The 23,382-nt window shown below is 43.2% G+C and overlaps 1 protein-coding gene across 3 annotated transcripts in view; it reads right to left on the reverse strand.

Annotated features, from left to right (window-relative positions):
* LOC138750151 (puromycin-sensitive aminopeptidase-like) overlaps window positions 1–23,382 on the reverse strand; it is a 273,946-nt gene that overhangs the window by 1,174 nt on the left and 249,390 nt on the right. For 2 of the 3 annotated variants that reach the window (XM_069912291.1, XM_069912287.1), the window contains 2 exons: window positions 17,961–18,008; window positions 17,081–17,114 (listed from right to left, as the gene is read on the reverse strand). In XM_069912291.1, the coding sequence (XP_069768392.1) occupies window positions 17,081–17,114; window positions 17,961–18,008 (82 nt within the window). The remainder of the gene's footprint in view (window positions 1–17,080; window positions 17,115–17,960; window positions 18,009–23,382) is intronic. The other variant, XM_069912288.1, reaches the window with a different exon arrangement.

Here is a 23,382-nt window from a genome sequence, read left to right on the forward strand (position 1 = left end):
TGTAGGCAGATGAATCATATTGGTTGTTAATACCAGCGAGTGTAAGAGCAAGATTAAGACCAACATTTACAATGAACGGAAACAGCATGTATCATTAATAAACATGAATATCAGACCTTGTAGCAAACATGGAAGTTTTGAAATGCCTTACTGGAATATTATGGCAGTAAACTAGACATGGAATGTTTTCACAGCATAGTATCAACGACAAGCCACCTGCTCTCAGGGGTTTTGGTTGCAGATGAGAAGAAATGTGGACATTGCCCAGGATCACTGGAGAAGCTGATCAGTCTTCAAAGGGTTTCACTGGATCATTGCTCACCATTAAGGTCCTAATACAATTTCACAACAGTTTCAAGGAATGACAGTGAAACATCTCCAGTGAACTGCCAGTCCAGATTATATGAATCTCCTGGAGCAAGGTTTACCTTTTTTTTTGACTCTGAACAATAAAATTTCTTCAAATGTTCAAAACTTGCCCAGCGTCAGATGAGTTAATGGCAGACGAATCTTTCATTTTTTTGAATAAAAAGAACCTCAGATGATTTTCCAAATTTACTGTGTTCAATTCACGTAATCTAAACCAATGATTCACAATGGGAGCCACAGCATATTTAAGAGGCAGTGCGTGGACTGAAATCATGAAATATTATTTTTTGTGTAGTTAGTAGGAGAGAGAGAAGCCAACTAAATTTGACTGCTTTACAGGGAAGGAGACCATAAACTTTGAGGGGGGGGGGTCATAGACAGAAAAGGTAGAGAATGGCTGATCTAAACCATTTGATAGAGCTACAGTGAAAGAAATTAGACTCTACATTGAGAAATTCCTATTTCTCTTAAACTGGTGTCCCAAAACCACGATGATGATATTCACAAACAGGTCAGACACACCCCACCAGGTTCAGACATGACAAAAAACCGTCCCAGCCACCGACTCAGAAAAGGTCATCCAACAAATCAAAGTAATGGCTTGAAACACGATCGACACTTCCCCAACACGGCAGCAGAATCTTAGGGAGAGTGAACATGTTCATAATAGACCATGAGCTGCTGCAGGAACTCAGCAGGGGTCTGGACCAGAAATGCTGTCTGGCCATTTCTACCAAAGGATGCTGCCTGAACTGCCAGCAGCTCAAGATCCCAGTGCCTGCAGTTCTTGTGTTTCTCCACACACGAGACTTTAGACTGAACATTCACATGATTCATGGCTACAAGAGTAGGTGGGAGGCTGGTAGCAATGGACAAAGATTTTGCTTCCTGAACACTTTTGGGAATATTTAATGAATTTTGGGCTGCTGTTCACAAAAATCACCTTTTTTTTTTAAATAACCCATTTTTGTGACTTCCTGATATTTTAAGTCTACTTCAAACGTACAAAACCAGGAAGTGCAACTTGTCATTGAAAATTCATTTTCTGCCTTTGCACTTGGACGTCTCCCCTGCTGATCTCAGTGCAGTCAGTGATGAACACGGGGAAAGGTTTAGGACATTATGAGCACGTTAAATCAGTATCTGGGTAACCGGAATCCATTAATACTGGCCGTCCATTGTTGGACACGAGTTGCCGAGTACAAATGAAAATCAGCAGCAAAATATTTTTAGGTCCAGTTGAATCAAATCAATGCGTCGGCGTCGTTATGGAATTAAACAGGGAAAATTCAATAAAAGTTATTGTTTCTCCAACTTCCTACGTGATACAGCATATCTGAAATTATCTGTGTTCAGCCTGAAGTTGTCTATCATAATCCCCATTTTTCAGGAAGCAAACCTTTTGGAAAAAATGTGTTGTCCACTGTAATCTGCAGTGGTTGATCATCCCACCCTCTGCTCCAACAAACTCCCATCAACTCTATTAAACAGGAGTACAATAGAAATCAACCAACATGCTTGGAGGAGTGGAATTCCAACAACATTCAAGCAATTTGGCATTATGTAGAATAAAGAAATGGCACCTTGAACATTCACTTCCTCCACCAATGGCACCATAACTACAGTGTGCCCTCTCCAAAATGTACTGCAGAAACTTGCCAGGTCACCTTCTACCACATCTCCCAATACTCAATGCCTTGGCCAGCAGATGCATTCCCTGAAGCACCCAACATTTTGATTGGTGTTCCTTCCATATTGGAGTTCAAATCCTGCACATACAATGGAGTGGCTCATGCTGAGGTATCACCACCTTCTCTTGGGCAGGGTACAGTCATGTTGAGTGGAGACATGGAGTTAAAGTTTGGTTCAAATGTGAAGGGGTCAAGTTCTATTCATTATCTTTCAAAACTGATTTTCATTGGAGTACATTTAGTGGAACGGAGTTTGAAATTAATGTAAATCAGATGTGTCCTTGTAAATATAAGAAATTGCACATTCTGTCACTTAATCTGCAATATTCATGACCATCTGTTAACACTGCAGTCAGAATTTCAATTATTGGAAAATACTTCCCAGATATTAACAGAAGGAGGCAGAATCATTTTAATGGATCAGATAGGCTTCTCTTGGATATTGAAACACTTTATTCATTGGATTTTTAATAAGAAAATGCACTGATGATTACTAAGTGGAATAATTCCCTGTATCAAAGCAATTATCAGGCATATAATTTATGAAACCTAATTTTCAGGTTTATGGAGTGAAAGCTGGATGTGGGTGACAGTTCTGTCAGAGCTAACACCTGCACTATGGACTGAGACCTCCCCCCACTCCACATTAATTCTGAAAGAGGACACAATGCTTATTCATGCTAATCCCATCTGCCTAAATTAGGCCCTTATCCCTCTATGCCTTTCTAACCTGTATCTGTCCAAATACCTTTTAAAACATGCCTTACCAAATTAGATTGTTGCAGAAAGAAAAAGACTCAACTGATCTCACATTCCTTGGTTATAGTTAATTTTGGATCTGAGAGATTATTGATTCTCCAATTGTGGACTGCCCATGATGACTATTGTGGTGATATGTAATTACACCACTTAGGTGACCAGGGGTCATTCCGGTGACCTCGTATATAAAGCAGACCAGAACTACAGTCTTCCAGGTTCGTCTTGCAGAGAGACAAGACCTCTTAGTATACATATTAGTTTATTAAAGCTGTCTTATACTCACACTGCTGGTATGGGTATTGTCAGTACAATTTAATAAACTAATATGATAGCTACTAGGATGGAAGCTGCTTCTGTTCCAATGTGCATTCCTGACCACCTGGAGACTCTTCATGAGGAATGGAATCCGGGGATGACTAGCACGCATGTGCATCTGACGACAGAGACGGCGAGGGAACGCTGCACTGGAATCGTGGTGAAATGCGGGGAAGACCACAGAAGTGCAATAGGGCAGGTAAAAAATGGCCAAGAGCCCTGTTTGCCTGTGGGTTTGCCAGTACAGGCGACGTTGACCCTAAATCCCGGTCTGATCAGAAAGCGCAGGTGAAAGGATATCCACAAGTCATGCTCCCGATCGCCACGTATGCGCAGAATTCCTGACCACTTCAGAACCAGAAAAAGCAGACCCCCCAGCAGCAATTTCCCCAGTACCACAGAGACCTGATGCCACTGCTGGATTCCCCCTAAGCCTGCTGCAAATGTTCAAAAGCCAGAGACTCAGTCAACATCCCCAAGCCCCCAGGTTACTCTTCTAGCAGACATAAGCCACACAGAGGCTCTACCAGCAGCTCCCAGTACCCTAGGGTCCACCCCTGCAACACCTAAGAGACCAGAGATTGTGGCTTAGCCATGTGGTGCGACAAGATAGGCTGGAGCTCGACCCCAGAAATCCTGGAGTCAGCACTCACTTCAGCCACTGGCAGAGTTGCTTTCTGATTTACGTGGAGGGTGCTGAGGCATCGGATAAAGAGCTATTAATGCTGCTGTTAGCGCAGCTGGGAGAGCACCCTTACTCCTTTATACAGGATGCCAGGTCCTACCAAGAGGCAATGAGCATTTTACAGAGGCATTACAGTAAGGGGCATAAAGAACTCCACTCCCGGTACAGACTCATGACCAGGTCACAACAAGTAGGGGAGTCTGCCAGAGACTTCGTACTCTCTCTGAAAGACCTGGTGAAAAGCTGCAACTTTAAAGTAGTATCAGCTCAGGAGATTGTCGGCATATGGTTCACTGAGACGAGACATCAATTGCTGGAGAAAGGAATGGTGGGGCTAGATGAAGCAGAGACTATTTCAGAAGCTTTAGAAAGCACCAGGAAAGAATTGGAGGAGTACTCACAGGACACTGGGGCCGAGACAAACAACATACTGCTGGACTCTCTAGCCCCACAAAAAGTATGCTGCCTCACAGGAATTCACAGCAGCAGCTGCACACCTTGAGGGTCCAAAGTGCTTTTTCTGTGGACAAAGAAAGCACCCCAGAGCCCTCTGCCCTGCCAGAGAAAATGTCTGTTCCAACAGTGGAAAATGTGGACATTATGCAAAAGTCTGCAGAAGCCCCAAGGTCCATTCTCATGCTAATGAGAGGCGGGAAACCTCTTCTTTCTCCACAGACAAACAGAAGAAGAATGCCATGCGCAGCCGGCCATCTTGGACAAATGCTACATAGCAGAGGACACAGTCTTCAGGAGATGAATATGACACCGAGTACTAATGGATGGAAGGACATGCCAGACTTGCTTCCCTATGCATGAATCAGGCGAGTCCACACAAGTGTGCATCAAAATTAATGATGTGAGGGTAAATTGCTTAATAGATAGTGGAAGCACTGAAAGTTTTATTGACCAGGGGTTAGTCAAGCACCTTGCTCTCCCCACACGCCTGAGTGAGCACCAGATCCTGTTATCAACCAGCAGACTTGCGGCTGAGGTAAAACAGTTTTACAGGATTACTCTAGAAATCCAGGGAACAAAATACGAAGGGTTCAGATTACTAGTACTCCCTCACTTCTGTGCCACGGTAATATTGGGGTTAGATTTTCAGTGCCAGTTAGAAAGCATTACAATAGTGCACAATGGGCCTCACCCCCCACTACGCCTTAAGAAGAAACAAAACTGCAGCCTGTCTGTCCTGAGCATAGAACCCATCTTCTGTTCACACACCTGACTCCAGAATTTTAAAGGCCCACTCCCATCCAATAATAGAAATGTCTATTTCCTAAATGTAATAGATGAATATTCCCGTTTCCCTTTGCAATCCCGTGTTCAGATGTATCAGCAGCCACTGTTATAAAATGCCTCCATCCCTTCTTCAGCATATTTGGGTACTCGAACTGCATACACACAGACAGGGGAGCTGCATTCATGAGCGCAGAAGTACAGCAGTACCTGCATGAGAGGGATTGCTACCAGCCGCACTACAAGTTACAATCCCAGGGGGAATGGACAAGTCAAAAAGGAAAATGCCACTATCTGGAAAAGGTCCTCTTGACTTTAAAAGCAAAAGACTAACCTGTTACTAGATAGCAAGAAGTGATATCAGAAGCCCTATACTCTAAACGTTCTTTGTTGTGTACTGCCACTAACATGATCCCACATGAACGTATATTCTTTGACAGGGAAAGCCACGACGGGCACAATGCTACCTAAATGGATGATGACTCCGGGACCTGATCTTCTCTGAAAGCACTGCAAACCCCACAAAGGGGACTTGCTGGTGAATCAAGTGGACTTGAGGCACACGAACCCTCATTATGCCTTCATCACATTCCCAGATGGAAGAGATGACTCGGTGGCCACCAGGGATCGTGTGCCGGCCGGATGTGTGAACAATGCAGAGGAAACACAGATGTCTATGGATCAACAAGGAGTGTAGCAATAGTCACTAGAACAGTTTTCCATCAAGTCACCCCAGAGAACTATACCACCCACCCTGGAAATCAGGAGCCTGGGTACGCCCACCCTACAAAATATCACCACCCTAGACTTGATGGCAGGACCTAATGTCAGCTCACATGGCCACTGGTCATCTAGTACGTCCCACTAGCTCTTCTCACTCCCACACCTCCACCAAGGAAGGCCAAAAGGCAGACTGCATTCCCAACCCCTATACCACTACCTAGGATGTCCAGAAGGCAACGGAAGCCACAAAAAATTTTGGACTTGTGAACATGGAAACAAGAGAAGGAGAACGGGGGGTGGGGGGGCGAGGGGAGCGGGAGATAACAATTTTTTAGGGGGGGGTGAATATGGTGATATGTAATTACACCACTAAGTCACCAGGAGTAATCCAGGTGACCTTGTATATAAAGCAGTCCAGAGCTACAGTCTAGCCTTCCAGGTTGTCTTGAGAGAGACAAGACTGCTTAGTTAATTAAAGATGTCTCATACTCACACTGCTGGTGTGGTTATTGTCAGTACAACTATGGTCAAGACAGAAAGAATGTAGTTTTTGGGAGAACGTCAGATAAACAATATTTCACATAGGAATCTTTTGTCAGAATTCTGGAGTGCAAGTTTCTTTAAATGCCAGAAGTAAATTTCTTTTTCATGATAAACCTTTTCCCAGTGTATGAACAATGGAAACAAAAATGGAAAGCAACAGCAATCAAAAGAATTAACCAATTGAACTCTCTTTATTCTTACTTTGTTTTTTCTGATTTCTTTCCCATATGAAAATAAATAAATCCTATGTATGTCATTCCATTAAAAGTGGTCACCCACTTTTGCACTCAGAGTTACTAAATCTTAGATCAATAATTCAAAACTGAAACTTCCAAAGAACTTCACCCTCAAACTCAATTTCTACTATTGATTCCTCACTGGCTAAAATTCTGATTTAATTTCCCCATTACACATATACCAACAGGATAATTATTCAATTTTCTATCAGTAAAATTAAAAGATCCTTTTAAAATCTCTTAAGCATTGTTGGTTTTTTTTTCTTTGGCTTGGCTTCGCGGACGAAGATTTATGGAGGGGGTAAAAAGTCCACGTCAGCTGCAGGCTCGTTTGTGGCTGACCAGTCCGATGCGGGACAGGCAGACACGATTGCAGCGGTTGCAAGGGAAAATTGGTTGGTTGGGGTTGGGTGTTGGGTTTTTCCTCCTTTGCCTTTTGTCAGTGAGGTGGGCTCTGCGGTCTTCTTCAAAGGAGGCTGCTGCCCGCCAAACTGTGAGGCGCCAAGATGCACGGTTTGAGGCGTTATCAGCCCATTGGCGGTGGTCAATGTGGCAGGCACCAAGAGATTTCTTTAGGCAGTCCTTGTACCTTTTCTTTGGTGCACCTCTGTCACGGTGGCCAGTGGAGAGCTCGCCATATAATACGATCTTGGGAAGGCGATGGTCCTCCATTCTGGAGACGTGACCCATCCAGCGCAGCTGGATCTTCAGCAGCGTGGACTCGATGCTGTCGACCTCTGCCATCTCGAGTACCTCGACGTTAGGGGTGTGAGCGCTCCAATGGATGTTGAGGATGGAGCGGAGACAACGCTGGTGGAAGCGTTCTAGGAGCCGTAGGTGGTGCCGGTAGAGGACCCATGATTCGGAGCCGAACAGGAGTGTGGGTATGACAACGGCTCTGTATACACTTATCTTTGTGAGGTTTTTCAGTTGGTTGTTTTTCCAGACTCTTTTGTGTAGTCTTCCAAAGGCGCTATTTGCCTTGGCGAGTCTGTTGTCTATCTCATTGTCGATCCTTGCATCTGATGAAATGGTGCAGCCGAGATAGGTAAACTGGTTGACCGTTTTGAGTTTTGTGTGCCCGATGGAGATGTGGGGGGGCTGGTAGTCATGGTGGGGAGCTGGCTGATGGAGGACCTCAGTTTTCTTCAGGCTGACTTCCAGGCCAAACATTTTGGCAGTTTCCGCAAAGCAGGACGTCAAGCGCTGAAGAGCTGGCTCTGAATGGGCAACTAAAGCGGCATCATCTGCAAAGAGTAGTTCACGGGCAAGTTTCTCTTGTGTCTTGGTGTGAGCTTGCAGGCGCCTCAGATTGAAGAGACTGCCATCCGTGCGGTACCGGATGTAAACAGCGTCTTCATTGTTGGGGTCTTTCATGGCTTGGTTCAGCATCATGCTGAAGAAGATTGAAAAGAGGGTTGGTGCGAGAACACAGCCTTGCTTCACGCCATTGTTAATGGAGAAGGGTTCAGAGAGCTCATTGCTGTATCTGACCCGACCTTGCTGGTTTTCGTGCAGTTGGATAATCATGTTGAGGAACTTTGGGGGACATCCGATGCGCTCTAGTATTTGCCAAAGCCCTTTCCTGCTCACGGTGTCGAAGGCTTTGGTGAGGTCAACAAAGGTGATGTAGAGTCCTTTGTTTTGTTCTCTGCACTTTTCTTGGAGCTGTCTGAGGGCAAAGACCATGTCAGTGGTTCCTCTGTTTGCGCGAAAGCCGCACTGTGATTCTGGGAGAATATTCTCAGCGACACTAGGTATTATTCTATTTAGTAGAATCCTAGCGAAGATTTTGCCTGCAATGGAGAGCAACGTGATTCCCCTGTAGTTTGAGCAGTCTGATTTCTCGCCTTTGTTTTTGTACAGGGTGATGATGGTGGCATCACGAAGATCCTGAGGCAGTTTACCTTGGTCCCAACAAAGCTTGAAAAACTCATGCAGTTTGGCATGCAGAGTTTTGCCGCCAGCCTTCCAGACTTCTGGGGGGATTCCATCCATACCTGCTGCTTTGCCACTTTTCAGTTGTTCGATTGCCTTATATGTCTCATCCAGGGTGGGAACCTCATCCAGCTCTAGCCTTAGGGGCTGTTGAGGGAGCTGGAGCAGGGTGGAATCTTGGACTGAGCGGTTGGTACTGAAAAGAGATTGGAAGTGTTCTGACCATCGGTTGAGGATGGAGATCTTGTCGCTGAGGAGGACTTTGCCGTCTGAGCTGCGCAGCGGGCTTTGGACTTGTGGTGAGGGGCCGTACACAGCCTTTAGAGCCTCGTAGAAACCCCTGAAGTCGCCAATGTCCGCGCTGAGCTGTGTTCGTTTGGCGAGGCTAGTCCACCACTCATTTTGGATCTCCCGGAGTTTGCGCTGAAGATGGCTGCATGCGCGACGGAAGGCTTGTTTCTTCTCTGGACAGGACGGCTTTGTAAGGTGAGCCTGGTGGGCAGCTCGCTTCTTTGCCAGCAGCTCCTCCAGGAAAAACAATTGTTGGTAAGGTCAGCATATAATCAACAGAATGAAAACAAGGAAGGCGAGGAGTTACTGATGTCAGTCTGCTGCAGATATTTTCAGCAGGAAGGAATGGAGCTTGGGATGGGTAGGAAGGCATGAAAATGGCTTGCATGAAATCCTTTACTAATGGACTGTTTTGGTGTCATTGATGAAGTGAAATGGTAAAATGTGGGCGAAGAGATGGAAATTAGATTCAGATGTGCAAAATTCTTGGCTATATGCAATTGACAATGAAATATGACAAGAATGTTCATGTTGGTACAATCAAAAAACATTAGTTTCCAGTCTGATGGAGACTGGTCTGTTAAGTACTAAGTTGTAGCAATAGCTACCAGGATTGAAAACAAATCACATGTCAGTGTGAGTTTCAGTTTCAACTGACTATTATATTCAAATGCCCAGTGCAAGCCCCACCCCGCATTGGCATTGATGTCTCTGTGCTACCGAAAAGCACATCCTGTGGCCAAGGCCAAGGTGCACTCCAGAAACCCGACGGCACTATCTTAATGGGGCTGTCCCGATATAGCGGACGTTACATGTTGGGCCGGTTCAGCTGCATATCAATGTGTGCCACCACAAAACTCTCCCCAGAACCAGTTTTAGTGTCTCGTTGCTTTGGGTGGCCGTCCCTGTCTTTTGGGCAAAGCTGTAACAACTGGTTGGCTAGAATGTAATCTTTCAGCCTGTCTACCGTAAACAGTTCCTCTCTGTCCTGGGTGAATGTCTTGCCTGCTTGTTTCAGTACTTTGAAGGGGCCTTCATAGGAACATAGAAAAAGGCTGGGTAAAGGCCTCATCGCACAAAGAGGAAGTTTGTGGTGGCCAAGTCCCTAGGATACACATTGGCCGGGTGTTATGGTAGGATTTGGGTTTGGGGGGGGGGGGGGGGGTGATAAAGCAGCCAACTTGTCCTGCAAGACCATTAGCAGCATCCGTGTACCGGTGCTGGGGTCCATGCTCGGGTAGAAAAGGGTGCTCCATAAACCATTTCCATGGAAGAAGCCTGCAGATCTTATTTGGGAGCCGTCCTGATACCCAACAGGACTCAGAAGAGCTCGTCCATTCAGTATGGACTATCCAGCCATGCCATGAGGGCCGATTTGAGGTGGCAGTGGAATTACTCCACAAGCCCATTGGCCTGAGGTTGGTGGGCAATGGTATGGTGCAACTTCATTCCCAGGAGGGTTGCGAGTTGTGTCCAGAGGGGAGATGCAACTGGGCACCCCTGTAGCTGGTCATGTGTGCTGGAACTCTGAAACTCGAAATCCAATGGCAAATAGAGCTCTAGCGCAGGACTTGGCAGAAGTGTTGAGGGTGATGGATTCCGGCCACCTCATCATGCAGTCAATCAACATAAGTGAGTAACAAGTGTCCCTGGACAATGACAGGGGAGCTACGATATATATGTGGATGTGCTTGAAACGCTTTGACAGAGGGTCAAAATGCTACACCATGGTCTTTACATGGCGGTGGACTTTGGAGATCTGGCATTTGGTGGTCACCTGAGCAACCTATTTCTTCAGGTAATGACACATGAATTGCTCTGCCACCATGCGCACCAAAGCTTTGATGCATGGGTGCGGCAGGTCGTGGACCATTTTGAAGACCTGGTGGCATTGCTCTGGCACTACCGGACACGATCTGTTGGTGGAAACATTGCATAGCAGCTTGAGGACCTCGAGGTGGAGGCTGGTGATGGTGATGTGAAATGCCTGCATCCTGCTATCCCCCTTTCGTGCCTGTGATAGTCAAGGCTGGGTGCTAGCTTTTGGATCGAGGGTTGCGCGAGTGCATCTGCCACGTGTTAGAGAGTTCTGTATTGTGTATTGACCTATGTGATGTGTGGTTTTATGTTAAAAAGTGACAGTTTGCCTTTAAGAGCCAAGGTGAAGGTGGACTGCTGAGAGAGTGGGAGACGGACTGGGCATGGGCAGAAAATGATCTAAAAATTTCTTTTCTTGGAAGACAAAAGTGCTATGGAGTGGAAGGAGGCCCAAAACATGACTCACTGTCTGGGAGTCAGTTTAGAAAACTGGGCATTTTGAAAGAGATGAACATTTCGAAGGCAGCCTGAAGGATCCAGACCTCTGTAACACAAGACAACTTCAAATTTTGTGCTTTCTCTCTTTCAAAGATCTTTTGCTTCAGTTTACCAAACAAACTGAATCTTGTTGAGGATCTTTGCTTCAGTTGAGATCGAGGTTTTGTGAGTCTTGTCTGCTTTGTGTCTAAGTTTTTCTGTGGGCTAGTTGGAAATGTAACTTAGATTTTAATTACCTATGTTATATTTAGGCTGGGGAATTTATTACTTTTACACTGTTATAGAGATTTGCAGAGTAACCAGTGGGCATTATTATAAAGGGGGGATTTTGAATTAAAAGTTTGAAAGTGAATTTTTGTTAATAAAGTAATTGTTCATCTTTACCCCTGTGTGTGATATTCCTTATTTGTGGTTTCTGGTTTGAACTTGTAACATAATTTGGGGTCTTCGTCCGGGATCAAACCAATTTGGGAGCTTTAGGGGAGATTGACTTGTGCTTAGTTATCAGTCATCTTGAGTTTGACTCAATCTCCAGCTTGAAATTAAAAATAAACGGTGAGGGTATAAATCACCAGCAGAAAAACCAGCAACTATGAATATTGACCAGTTCATAGCGAACCCTTCAGTGGTTAATTTAAAAATGGCTAAAAAGTCAGAACTGATGGTTATAGTTGGCAAGTTAAAACTTCATACAGTAAGAACTGGGATGAAAAAAAAAGGAAATTGTCCGAAAGATTGTTAAGCACAATGTGGAAAGAAGCTGCATTAGAACAGTTTCCAAAGGAGAAAACTTCAGAGCAAGTAAAGTTGGCTTTGAGAAAACTGGAGTTAAAGGAGAGGCAGAAAGGAAAGCTAAACGGGAAACAGTAAGGCAGGCAGAAATGGAGGAGAGAGAGAGAGAAAGAATTGAAGCATGAGTTAAAAGTAGCTAAATTAAAGCTGACCCTAATCCAAGGAGAGGGAGAAGCTCAAAACCCACGTGCTGGTCAGAAGAGGTTTCTGGTCAATAAAGAAATGAGGCTAGTTCCTCCATTTGAGGAAGCTAAAATAGACCAGTATTTTCTACATTTTGAGAAAATAGCTTTAAATTTAAAATGGCCACCAGACTAGTGGTCACTCCTGCTACAAAGTGTTCTTAAAGGGAAAGCCTATTCGTACCTCACGGTACAACAAGCAACTGATTATGAATTTGTAAAGCAGGCTATACTCCGATTTTATGAACTAGTTCCAGAGGCTTATAGACTTAAGTTCAGGAGTTTAAAAAGAGCAGCAACCAAATTTTACCTGGATTTTGCTTATAGGAATTTGTATGTTTTGATCAATGGTGTGCCACAATGAGAGTAGAAAATAACTGATTTATTGAGGGAAATCATTCTGATTGAGGAGATTAAAAATTGTGTTCCTTACGATATTCAAGGCAGAGAAAAATATAAAAACTTGGCAAGAATTGGATAAATTCGCTTTAACCCCACAAATTTAAAAACAGATTACATCAGGCTTGGGAGATGGCAAGGAAAAATTTAAAAACTGATCAGGGAAAAATGAAAATTCGGTATGATTAAAAAGCAAAAATTAGGGACATTAAACCTGAAGACAAATTATTGGTTTTGTTTCCAATGCACACAAACCCTTTGACAGCTCAGTTTCCAGGACCATATAAGGTGAAATCAATAATTAACCAGGTCACCTATGTCGTTGAAGCCTGAAGAGAGACACAGGTCAGTCAACATGCTTAAACCTTACTTTGAGAAACTGACTGAGGAGGAGACTAGGATTCCAACCAAGGTGGTAGTTATAGAGGAAAGTAAGTAGAAGATAAGGTTTGAGGAAGTTCACCGAGCACAGAAAATGATAAGCCCCAGGCTGGAAAATCCTATAGTTTTGCAAAACGTAGACACCAAGTTAATGCATTTGACTAAATCAGAAAAGGAAAAAATGAAGACATTACTTATGAAATTTAAGGATATATTCCCAGATGTTCCAAGAAGAAGTACTGCGGCTTGTCATGATGCTAAGCCTATCAAGCAGCATCCTTATGGAGTTAATCAGGAAAAAGCAGATTATCGGATCAAGAGGTGAATTATATGCTCAAAAATGACATCATCTGAAAATCAAGAACAAATTGGAGTTCATCCTATATTCTGGTGCCTAAGCCAGATGGCTCAATTAGGTTTTGTACAGATTATCGAAAGGTAAATATGGTGACAAAGACTGATGCGTTCCATATTTCCAGAATAGATGATTGCATAGATAAGGTGGGGAAGGCTAAATTTCTTACTAAGATTGATCCCTTAAAAGGGTACTGGTGTGTTCCTTTGACAGAGAAAGGCAGGGAGATTTCTGCATTTGTTACACCTTCGGGCTTGTATGGGTATAATGTTATGCCTTTCGTGATGAAAAAAGCACATGGCACATTTCAGAGAATGATTAATGCAGTAATTCAGGGTTTAGAGCTCACAGGAGCCTATATCGAATATTTAGTAATTAGTACGGATACATGGGAAGAACACATGCTTGAATTAGAGCAGTTATTTCAGAGACTGGTGGAAGCACACCTCACAGCAAATTTGCACAAGCGTGAATTTGCACAAGCTATTGCAATTTATCTGGATTATGTAGTAGGAAAGGGACATGTGGCACCGGTTGGAGCAAAAGTATTGGCTATCACTGTGTACTCTATCCCTGGTAATAAGAATGCTCTTTGGAGATTTCTAGGTATGATTGACTGGCTACTATCATAGATTTTGTAAAAACTTTGCAGAAATTGCAATCCCATTAACAAAACTTGGAAAGAAAGAAAAATTTATCTGGTCAGATGCATGCCAGGAAGCATTTCTAAAGTTAAAGGCCATTTTATGCCATCAGCCTGTACTTGTGTCCCCTAACTTTGAAAAGCTATTCTCTTTAGCTATGGATGCCAGTGACAAAGCGGTTGATGCTGTACTGTTACAGAAGGATGGTGATGGAGCAGAATATCTTATTTCGTACTTCTCAAAAAAATTTAATGACCATCAACAAAATTATTCAAGCACTGAGGAGTTATTAGCGCTTGTTTTAGCATTGCAACATTTTGATGTTTATATTTGTACTGCTCAAAAACAGTTAATAATATATATTAATCATAATCTATTATTTTTTCTGTATAAAATGAAAAATAAGAACAGATGGTTTTTAAACTGGAGCTTAATGTTTCAAGAGTGATTTAATTATTACACACATAAAGGGAATGGATAATGTAATAGCAGATTGTTTGTCAAGATGTTAATCTGGGTAAATATGAATCTAATCACATATTTATTGTAAAAAATTTAATTTTATTTATGTAATACTTCCATTAATTGTTAAAAATTTGTTCTTGTGGATAAATTTTTTTTAGCTGGGGAGTTCTGCGTTGTGTATTGACCTGTTTGTTGTGTGGTTTTGTTAAAAAGTGACAGTTTGCCTTTAAGAGCCAAGGTGAAGGTGAAGTACTGAGAGAGCGGGAGATGGACTGGGCATGTGCAGAAAATGATCTAAAAATTTCTGTTCTTGGAAGACAAACCACCACTGGGTGTGACTGTGGAGTGGAAGGAGGCTCAAAACATGAATCATTGTCTTGGAGTCAGTTTAGAATATTGGGCATTTTGAAAGAGATGAACAATCTGAAGGCAGCTAGAAGGATCATTGTTCCTCTCTCTGCAAGCAACACAAGAAGACAACTTTGAATTTTGTGCTCTCTCACTCAAAGGTCTTTTGGCTTCAGTTTACCAAACAAACTGAATTTTGTTTATGATCTATGCTTAGGTTGAGATTGAAGTTTTGTGAGTCTTGTGTATTTTGTGTTTGTTTTGTGTCTAAGTTTTTCTGTGGGCTGGTTGGAAATATAACTTAGATTTTAATTACATATGTTATATTTAGGCTGGGGAATTTATTAGTTTTACACTCTTGTAGAAATTTGCATATTAACCAGTGGGCATTGTTATAAAAGGGGGGATTTTGAATTAAAGTTTGAAGGTGAATTTTTTGTTAAAGTAATTGTTCATCTTTACCCATGTGTGTGATATGCCTTCTTTGTGGTTGCTGGTTTGATCTTGTAACACACGACATTGTCCTTGCCAGCTAAGTGCCGGATGTCCATAGAAAACTTGTCGGTTTGGGCAAACTAGTAGATTGCCTCGACCTTCTCTGCCAATGGCCAGCCCCGTCTGCCGTAATAGTATGGCCCAAGAATTGCGTGGTGTCCCTGCTGAACTGGCATTTGGCCATGTGGTCTGTAAGGCCGTAATTTGCCAGGCAGGCAAACAATGTCTGGAGGTGGCCTCTATGCTCATCAAGATCTTGGCTGGCGATGAGGATGTCATCAAGATATATGAACACAAAGTCCAGATCCTTGCCCACTGTGACCAGGCACTGGAATGTTTGAGTCACATCACATTCTAGAGGCCAAAGGGCATTTCTCAGGAATTCAAACAGGCCAAAATGGTTGATAATGGCTGTCTTGCCGATGTCATCGGGGTATATATGAATCTGGTTGACCTCTCAAAAGACCCTTGTGCTGTGCAGATTGGCGGGGAAGACCTCCATGTGGGGATGAGGTAAAGGACTGGCAATGTCCAGGTGGTGGTAGTCTCTGCATGGGCACCAGCCACCTAAGGTTTTGGAGTGGGGATACCCATGGGCTGTCGGATCCCCAACTCCTGCATGCGGGAGTACTCTTTGGCCAGCTATGATTTGTCGGGGGGAGGTGAGCCTTCTGGCCTTGGCATAGAGGGGGGCCATGGGTTGGGATGTGGTGTAGCACACCGTACTGGGGCATGGCAGAGGTGAACTGTGGCCATAAGATCACCGGGAATTCATCGAGGATGAGAACGTATTAATTCTTGGGGGCACTGACTATGGGTATGCCTGGAGGAAGTTGGCCTCAAGGATCACTGTGCCCATTGAGGCCAGGGTGAACCTCCAATGGAATTTGTCTCTACTGAGCTGGATCTGCATGTAACGCATGCCAAAGGTTCTGATGTTAGTGCCATTAGCCGCTTGTAGTGTGAGGCCTCGTGTCCGGATGCAGGTTTGTAGGGCACTTGGTGGATTGACGCTCAACTTAGCGCTAGTGTCGACCAGAAATAGCCAGCCACTCAGTCAAGTGGAGGAGGCTGTCGGGTGTGGCCAGCTGCCATGGGGCTGGCCTGATCATTTCCCTGAAAAAGAGCAGGGTTGTATGTACTTGTGTGCCTGGGATCCCCAGTACTGGAGGTAGAAACACGTGTCGTTCAGATTTTCCATTTTGCCCTTGGGGCGCATTTACAGTTGGCTTGGCCTGGGCCACATCACCTAACTCATGGTGGCAACGTTTTCCTGCTTCATGTGCCATAGGATGTTGTTGACCGCATTCACTACTGCCGTGTCCATGATTTGGAGGCCAGAAACGTCTGGACTTGTTAGGGTCACCAATGTAGCGATAGCTACCATGATTGAAAGCAAACCACAGGACGGTGTGAATTCCAGTTTCAACTGACTTTATTCGAATACCCGTGCGTGCCTTTAAGTGCAGGTGCAAGCCTTGCCCTGCGTTGACATTGACATCACCACAGTGCTGAAAAGCGTGTGCTGTGGTTGACGCTCCAATGCTCTCCCGAAACCTGACAACACCATCTTAACGTGCTGCCCCGCTATTGCGGTCGTGACATGTGGGGCTGGTTCACCTGACTATCAATGTGCGCTGCCACAATGTAAACTATAAAAAATGGGCTAAATGAAGCTGAGATGGTTCAACTTCCAGGCTGTAATCAAGTCACTTTTTAAACCTCTGAAACTCAACAACTGGCAATTACAAATTAGAAAACACAGCTGCTAGGGCATCCAAGGAAATTTTACACTAAATGTTTTTCTTTAAAAAGTTTACAATAGCTAGTAAAAATTCTTAAGTAAACTACCTCTTGAAAACTCTTAAGAAAAAGTAAATCAATAAGCAATTCTTGGAACCATTAATCACTTACCATGGCTCAGTAATTCTCCTTCAGTGAAGATTATCTATTACAAGATAATACAATTACTACATTTCCCAGCCACTTTTCACAAATGGTTGCAGTAAACAAATCTGTATTGTAATTTGTGTGGGTTATAAAGGCACAGCCAATGCAGGTTTCTCAAGCATTTAGATACAGAGCTTTCTCTCAGATCAAGAAACTTCAGATGCTAGAACTTGGAGCAGATGGAAGATATTATCCATGGGGAGAAACAGATGGGCAACCCTTTGAGTCAGGACTCTTTTCCTAGATTTTCTTTACCCAGCTAATCTTCTGTATCAGTTAATAGCCCAGACATCCTTTTAACAGAAGAAACACCCCCCCCCCCCCAACAAATAGTCTTGCATCCACATGCATTAAAAGGTTTCACACAGAAATCCCCTGCAATAACTAAAGAAAACAAGTTAAAATGTTTCAAATCAATAATCTTTCAACAGTCTTGATGCAATGTCTCAACCTGAAACACTGATTTTCCATTTCCTTCCAGATGCTGCTGACCCACTGATCTCTCCATTATCTGGTACTTTCACATCAGATTTTTTCTTTTTACACAAGTGCTTTCTGAATCAACAAATTTCCAATATTTCATATATTTTGAATATCTTAATTGCAGATTTCTTGCACCTGCAACTTTTGAATTAGAAGTAGAGGATCTAGAAGATTGTGGAAAGCTTCAGCATGCTCCACTCTCCTTCCCAACCCAAAAACAGGCCATTTTCAGCAGCTGAGAGCAATGGGGAATGGTGTAAAATGGTAAATATTAACTAGTTTAGTATAGAATCCATTAAAAATCATGGTTCTAAATACAAAGCAAGACCTCTAATTCATGCAATTGAAAATTCCTTTTTACCTTGACATCAGCTGCCATCTTATCACCAGTAAAACCTTCCACTGTTAGCTGAATGTAGAAAGTAAAAGATCAATTAGCAAGAAAACAGTAATATCTTCCAACGCAAATAACTATCCAGTATACAGTTCAGAAATCTTCCAAGGATGTTACATCCCATGCTAAATCATTGATATTAAACCAAGCCCTCAGAGTTAGAGAATGGGGGCAGGAAAGAGTGGAGAAAAGAGAGGTCTAGGAGAAAAGGATGGGCCAGTAGAAGAGGTAGTAAGGGGGCAGGGGTTTATTCCCGCTAGGTGTTATGTGTGTGTCAGTGTCATTGGTGTTGCTGCAAGGTGTGTCGCAGACTCAGTGAGCTGGTCTGGAGGATCAAGAATAAAGGATTAGACAGGCATTGGACAGGGGTTGGCAGGGATGTGAGGAGGGCATGAATGTGGGAAGAATCTCCAAGGCAATGGTTAATACAATTACATTTTTGAGTTTTAATGATAATGTATTAAATGGAATGGTGAAAAGGAAGAGTCTTGGCACACATAAAAAAAATAAAAGTAGACATAGCTTTTCTTCAAGAGACACTTCTCACCAAAAAAAAGTTAAAGGGGATAATTTTGTCCTCCCTTAATTCTAAGGCTACAGGAGTAGCAACTTTGATAGGGAAAAGTGTTCCAGTGAGGGAGGAAAGTATGGCCAAGAATAAAGCAGGGAAATATGTACACTGTCAGGTATATACAAAACCTTGGACTCTGCTGAATATATATGCCCCTAATTTTGATGACAAGAAACTTATACAAAATGTCTTCCTGAAATTGGGGGAAGGTAGAGAAAATATCCTGATTGGAGGTGACTTTTAATTTTTGTCTGGATCCGGACCTGGACAAGTTGATGAAGAGTAACAAGGGTCAAGGCCCCTACATATACACTACATGTGTGGAATAAAATAAACCAATGTATTGACCAGAAAATGATGTAATCTCCACCCCACCCCCATTCGGAATAATTTAATACCATTAACTATTGATATCAAGAACATGAACACCTGGTCCCAAAAAGGGGTCAGGTATACCAAGGACTGTTATGAGCAGAGGCAACTTATGTCATTTGAACTGCTAAAAATTAAATACGACTTGTCAAATAGGACACTTCTGCTATTTTTAACCAAGATCTTACTTGAGGGACAAATTAAGTCCAACCTAACTGGAGTGCAGTGACATGGAGGGTCTGATTCAAAGAGGGAATAAAAAAGTTTATTTCAGTAATGTATTCCCTGATACAGGCAGAAAGCCCAAAACCTGGACTTCATAGGTCAAGGCAGAGATGGAAGTCGGACTTAGGGGTCATAACGAATGAATGGTGCTGGTCAGATCAAGTCATAGGCTGGTGCAGTTGTAGCAGAGTATATAGAGGTGTTTGGGAGATAAATTGGGAAAGGTTTGTTAGAGCAGGTCACACACAAACACTTTAAAACACAGAATTTTTGCAGGAGCTTTTGCAAGAGTGCTAGAGACTCATGATGGCTGTTATTTGCAAAAGGCAACAAATGTAACAACATGCAGTGGCAGCTTTGTCTGGCAGAGAGCAGAAATTAGCAGGCTTTGCTCTCGGAGGGGGTGAGAGAGAGAGGGGAAGGAGAAAAAGAGAGGGGTGGGGTAGAGATACAGACATCGGTCCAGAGGGACAAGCTTTGGAAGACGGCCTGATCAAAGGAGAGGACTGCCTGCCTGGTGTTTCCCTTGGAATAGGTGAAACAGAAAGTAACTCTGTGGTGACTTGAAAGAAAGAGGTTATCATCTGGAGAACCCTGAAGGGGGCAGGTTTTGTCAGCAAGACACTGGAATGGCTAATTAAAAAAGGAATCAGTTGTGGATGTACTGGAACAAGAAAAACTCTCTGTGAAAACCAACAAGAATCTTTCTGAGTGGTAACAATTTACCTGTTAAGCTCCAAAGCCTGATGAACTTTATTAATGTTAACTTCTGTGCACAGTATAAGCATTGCCTGCAACCACTGAGATTGGACTGTGAACCAAAGAACTTTATGAACTTACACACAGTATACAGACATGTGCTTAGAATTAGAAAGGAGTTAAGTAGGTTAAGTGAGTCAATAGAGATAAGTTAAAGTTTGATTCTATTTTCATGTTCAAAGATAATTAAAAGCAACTTTTGTTTAAGTAACCCTTTGTTGTGGTGCATATCTATTATTGCTGAGTTTTCTGGTCCTTTGAACTAGTAACACAGTATAGTTTTCTTCACCATCTATATCTTACCCTGCAGAAATTGAACAAAGGTAAACCAGAAATTTCAGATCAATGTTCCAGGTGCGGCATAGAGACAGGAACATTTGTGCACTCAACCTGGTCATGCTCCAAGGTAAGACCCTTTTGGGTAGAATTAGGCCGGGCCCTAGAGAAAATTATAGGTTAAAAGTTTCCAGAGGTCCCAGAATTGTTCCTATTGGGAAGCATCATGGACATACAACTTACGATGAGGCTGTCCAAGTTTCAAATCCGAGGTGCCCAGGAAGTGCATTACCTGGAAAGTTTGACTCTCATCTGGGCATTACACACTGGAATATGGAAATGTGAGTGTTCCCTTGGAGAAGATCACATAACTTATGTGATGTGGGGAGAGTAGGAGGAGGCAGTACCTGAGAGCTCCTGGGATTTTTAAACAAAATTAGTTTTCAAAAACTAATCGAAGTATCGAAAATACCAGGAAAGGGCTTTGGAAAGTATTTATAGTACAGAATGACCAAAAAAGGCAAGCTGCTGAGTAAGAATACAAAAGAACTTTCTCCGAAGCGAGAGACGAAGCTAAGAATGCCTCATGGTGGAGAATTATGGTGGGGCCATTTCAGGGCCTGAGGTGGAAGCTCCAATTTCAGCCCTTAAATTTACCAGATGGGAAGAGCATGGAAATGACCGGCAAGTACCTAAAGAAAAATCCCTTGAAGCCCCTGGGAACGGGGAAAGGAATGGGTTACTCCTCCCTCAATAGGACCATCAGATCAGATGCGCTCATGGGGAGTGAGAGGCCAGTGAAGAGGTTGGGTCTGGCAACAGCTGTGGGTCAACAATTGTGGGTCAGCAGTGCTGAAACCCATAGCAATGGAGCAGCCTGACAGAAGGCAAACTGGTAAGAAATATGTACCAGAGCTGACAATGTGGACGACTCCAATATTCATCTCTTCCCCAGTAGCGAGTGTAGGATCAAATTCCAGGGAGTTGCGGGAGTCCTGACAGCAACTGGCATTGAAATAAACAGACCAGCTTGCAGGTCCAACGCTGTTTTAGGTCTCTAATACCGGCAGCTGCAGCACCAGGGGAGTCCATGAATCTACAAGAGCAAGACTTCAACAATGAAGACAGGTCCAGTGGAGCGGGGAGACCCAGAAAGAGAACTCTGCTAAAGAAAATCAAGCAGGGGGCTCAAGAGCCTTCCCTGTAAGATGTTATTGACAAGATGAGGATATTATACACAGTATAAATAATAAGGTAGAAATATTATTAAAGGAAAGGGAAAATGTTTGGAAAAATTCGGATGCCTTAGAAAATTTTAGTCGAAGAAATAACATTAAGATAATGGGGTTAAAATAAGGGGTGGAAGGGCAAAATCCGACACATTTCTTCCCTAAGATGCTGGGCAGGGAAATGGTCGAGAAAGGGTCAAGGTGGAAAGGGCACACAGATCTCTTTTCCAGACCAGACCTATTTCCGGACAATGGTCACAATCTGTCCTGATGAAACTGCTACGTTACCAGGACAGAGAAAAAATACTGGGGGCAGCAGCAATGAATGTGAAAAGAGGGTCCCCCCCTAAAGGTAAAAGACAACAAAGTTTTTTTCTACCCGGTCATTAGTGCTACCCTCCTGAAAGGAAGAAAAACATTAGAATCAGCTAAAAGATTAGTTAAACAAAAAGGTTACAATTGTGTATTAAGGTACCCAGCCACCCTAAAGTTATCATTGTCAGGGGGTACAAGAAAATTAATTGCAGATCTAAAGGAAGCACGTGAATTCGCCAAAGGATAACATGCAGTGGGAAACATAAAGGAGAAGTAGAATTTGAAGAAAAGATGTTCTAAATTATACTGATACAGATATACAGTCTTACCTTTCTTGGTATTTAAATTGTTAAAGTATGTTTTTTTAAAGAAAGGGGTTAACCCAAATAGCTATAATAGTTTTATCTGTGACTTTTCCGGGGAGCTCGGGTGATGAAGAGGGGCTTAGATGGGTGCCGGAGGAATGATTGACAGCTGAAGGAGGCTGTCAGCAAAACGGAGGGGAGGGTGGATGTAGTATGGGACAGAGGTTGCATTGGGAAGGCTCTATGGGATTAAGGGGAAGTATGACTGTGAACGTCTTTTGCACTTGGTTTCATGTTGTTCTGCTCAGTTATTTGAATTATTGTCTTTGTCTCCCCCTTGTTTTTTATTTGTTTATTCTCGTGGCTCAGGTGGAGCAGATCAAAGGTCAGACATTAAGAGATTGGGTGTGTGTGTTGAGGGGGGGGCAGTGAGGGGGGAGGTACTTTGGGAAGAACCTGGAGTTAAGGACTAAGAACATAAAGGTAGTTTCTTTTAATGATAATGGCATAAACAGTCTGGTGAAACAAGTTCCTGGCCAGATTAGACTTCCCATGCCTGAGCCCAGAGGATCTGGGTAAAACATTGAATGTACTGCAAACAGGCAAGTCTTCAGGGGAGGAAGGGTTCCTGCCTGAATTATATCAAGAATTTAATGCCTCTGTATATGGAGGTGATAGACCAGGCTAGGGAAACAAGGTCCCTGCCAGAATTTTTTACAGTGGTGATTGTTACAATATTTTGAAAAAGGGTAATGATGCTCTTGTGCCCTCTTCCTATAGGCCAATTTCTCTGCTGAATACTGATTACAAAATCCTAGCCAAAGCCCTGGCAAAGAGATTGGCCTTGCATTTGCCAAAATTGATAAACAAGGATCAGGGAAGGCAGGTAGCAGATAACATTGGCAACTTGCTGAAAGTTATGCATCTGGCACAATCTAGAAATGAGAAGGGTCTGGCCATCTTCTTGGATGCAGAAAAGGCCTTTGATAGACTGGAGTGGGAATTTTTATTCAAGGTGCTGAAGGCAGGGTTGGGACCAATTTTTCAAAACTGGATTAGGGTGCTATATCTCGGTGCTATATCAAGGTGAAAAATGTAACCAGGTCTCTCCAGCCTTCCCACTTACCAGATATAGTAGGTCACTCTAACTGGCTCTCTTTGTGCTGGCAATGGAAACATTGGCAGAAGTCATTCATCAGGATCCAGACATTAAAGGTTATAGAGTGGGCCAGGAGGAACACAAAATTAACTTGTTTGCTGATGACGTACTGATTTATTTGAGAGACCCTGCAACATTTCTCCCTAAATTGCACAAGGTACTGAGGACTATGGGGAAC

Source organism: Narcine bancroftii (genome assembly GCF_036971445.1).
Source record: "Narcine bancroftii isolate sNarBan1 chromosome 12 unlocalized genomic scaffold, sNarBan1.hap1 SUPER_12_unloc_2, whole genome shotgun sequence".
Classification (NCBI taxonomy): domain Eukaryota; kingdom Metazoa; phylum Chordata; class Chondrichthyes; order Torpediniformes; family Narcinidae; genus Narcine; species Narcine bancroftii.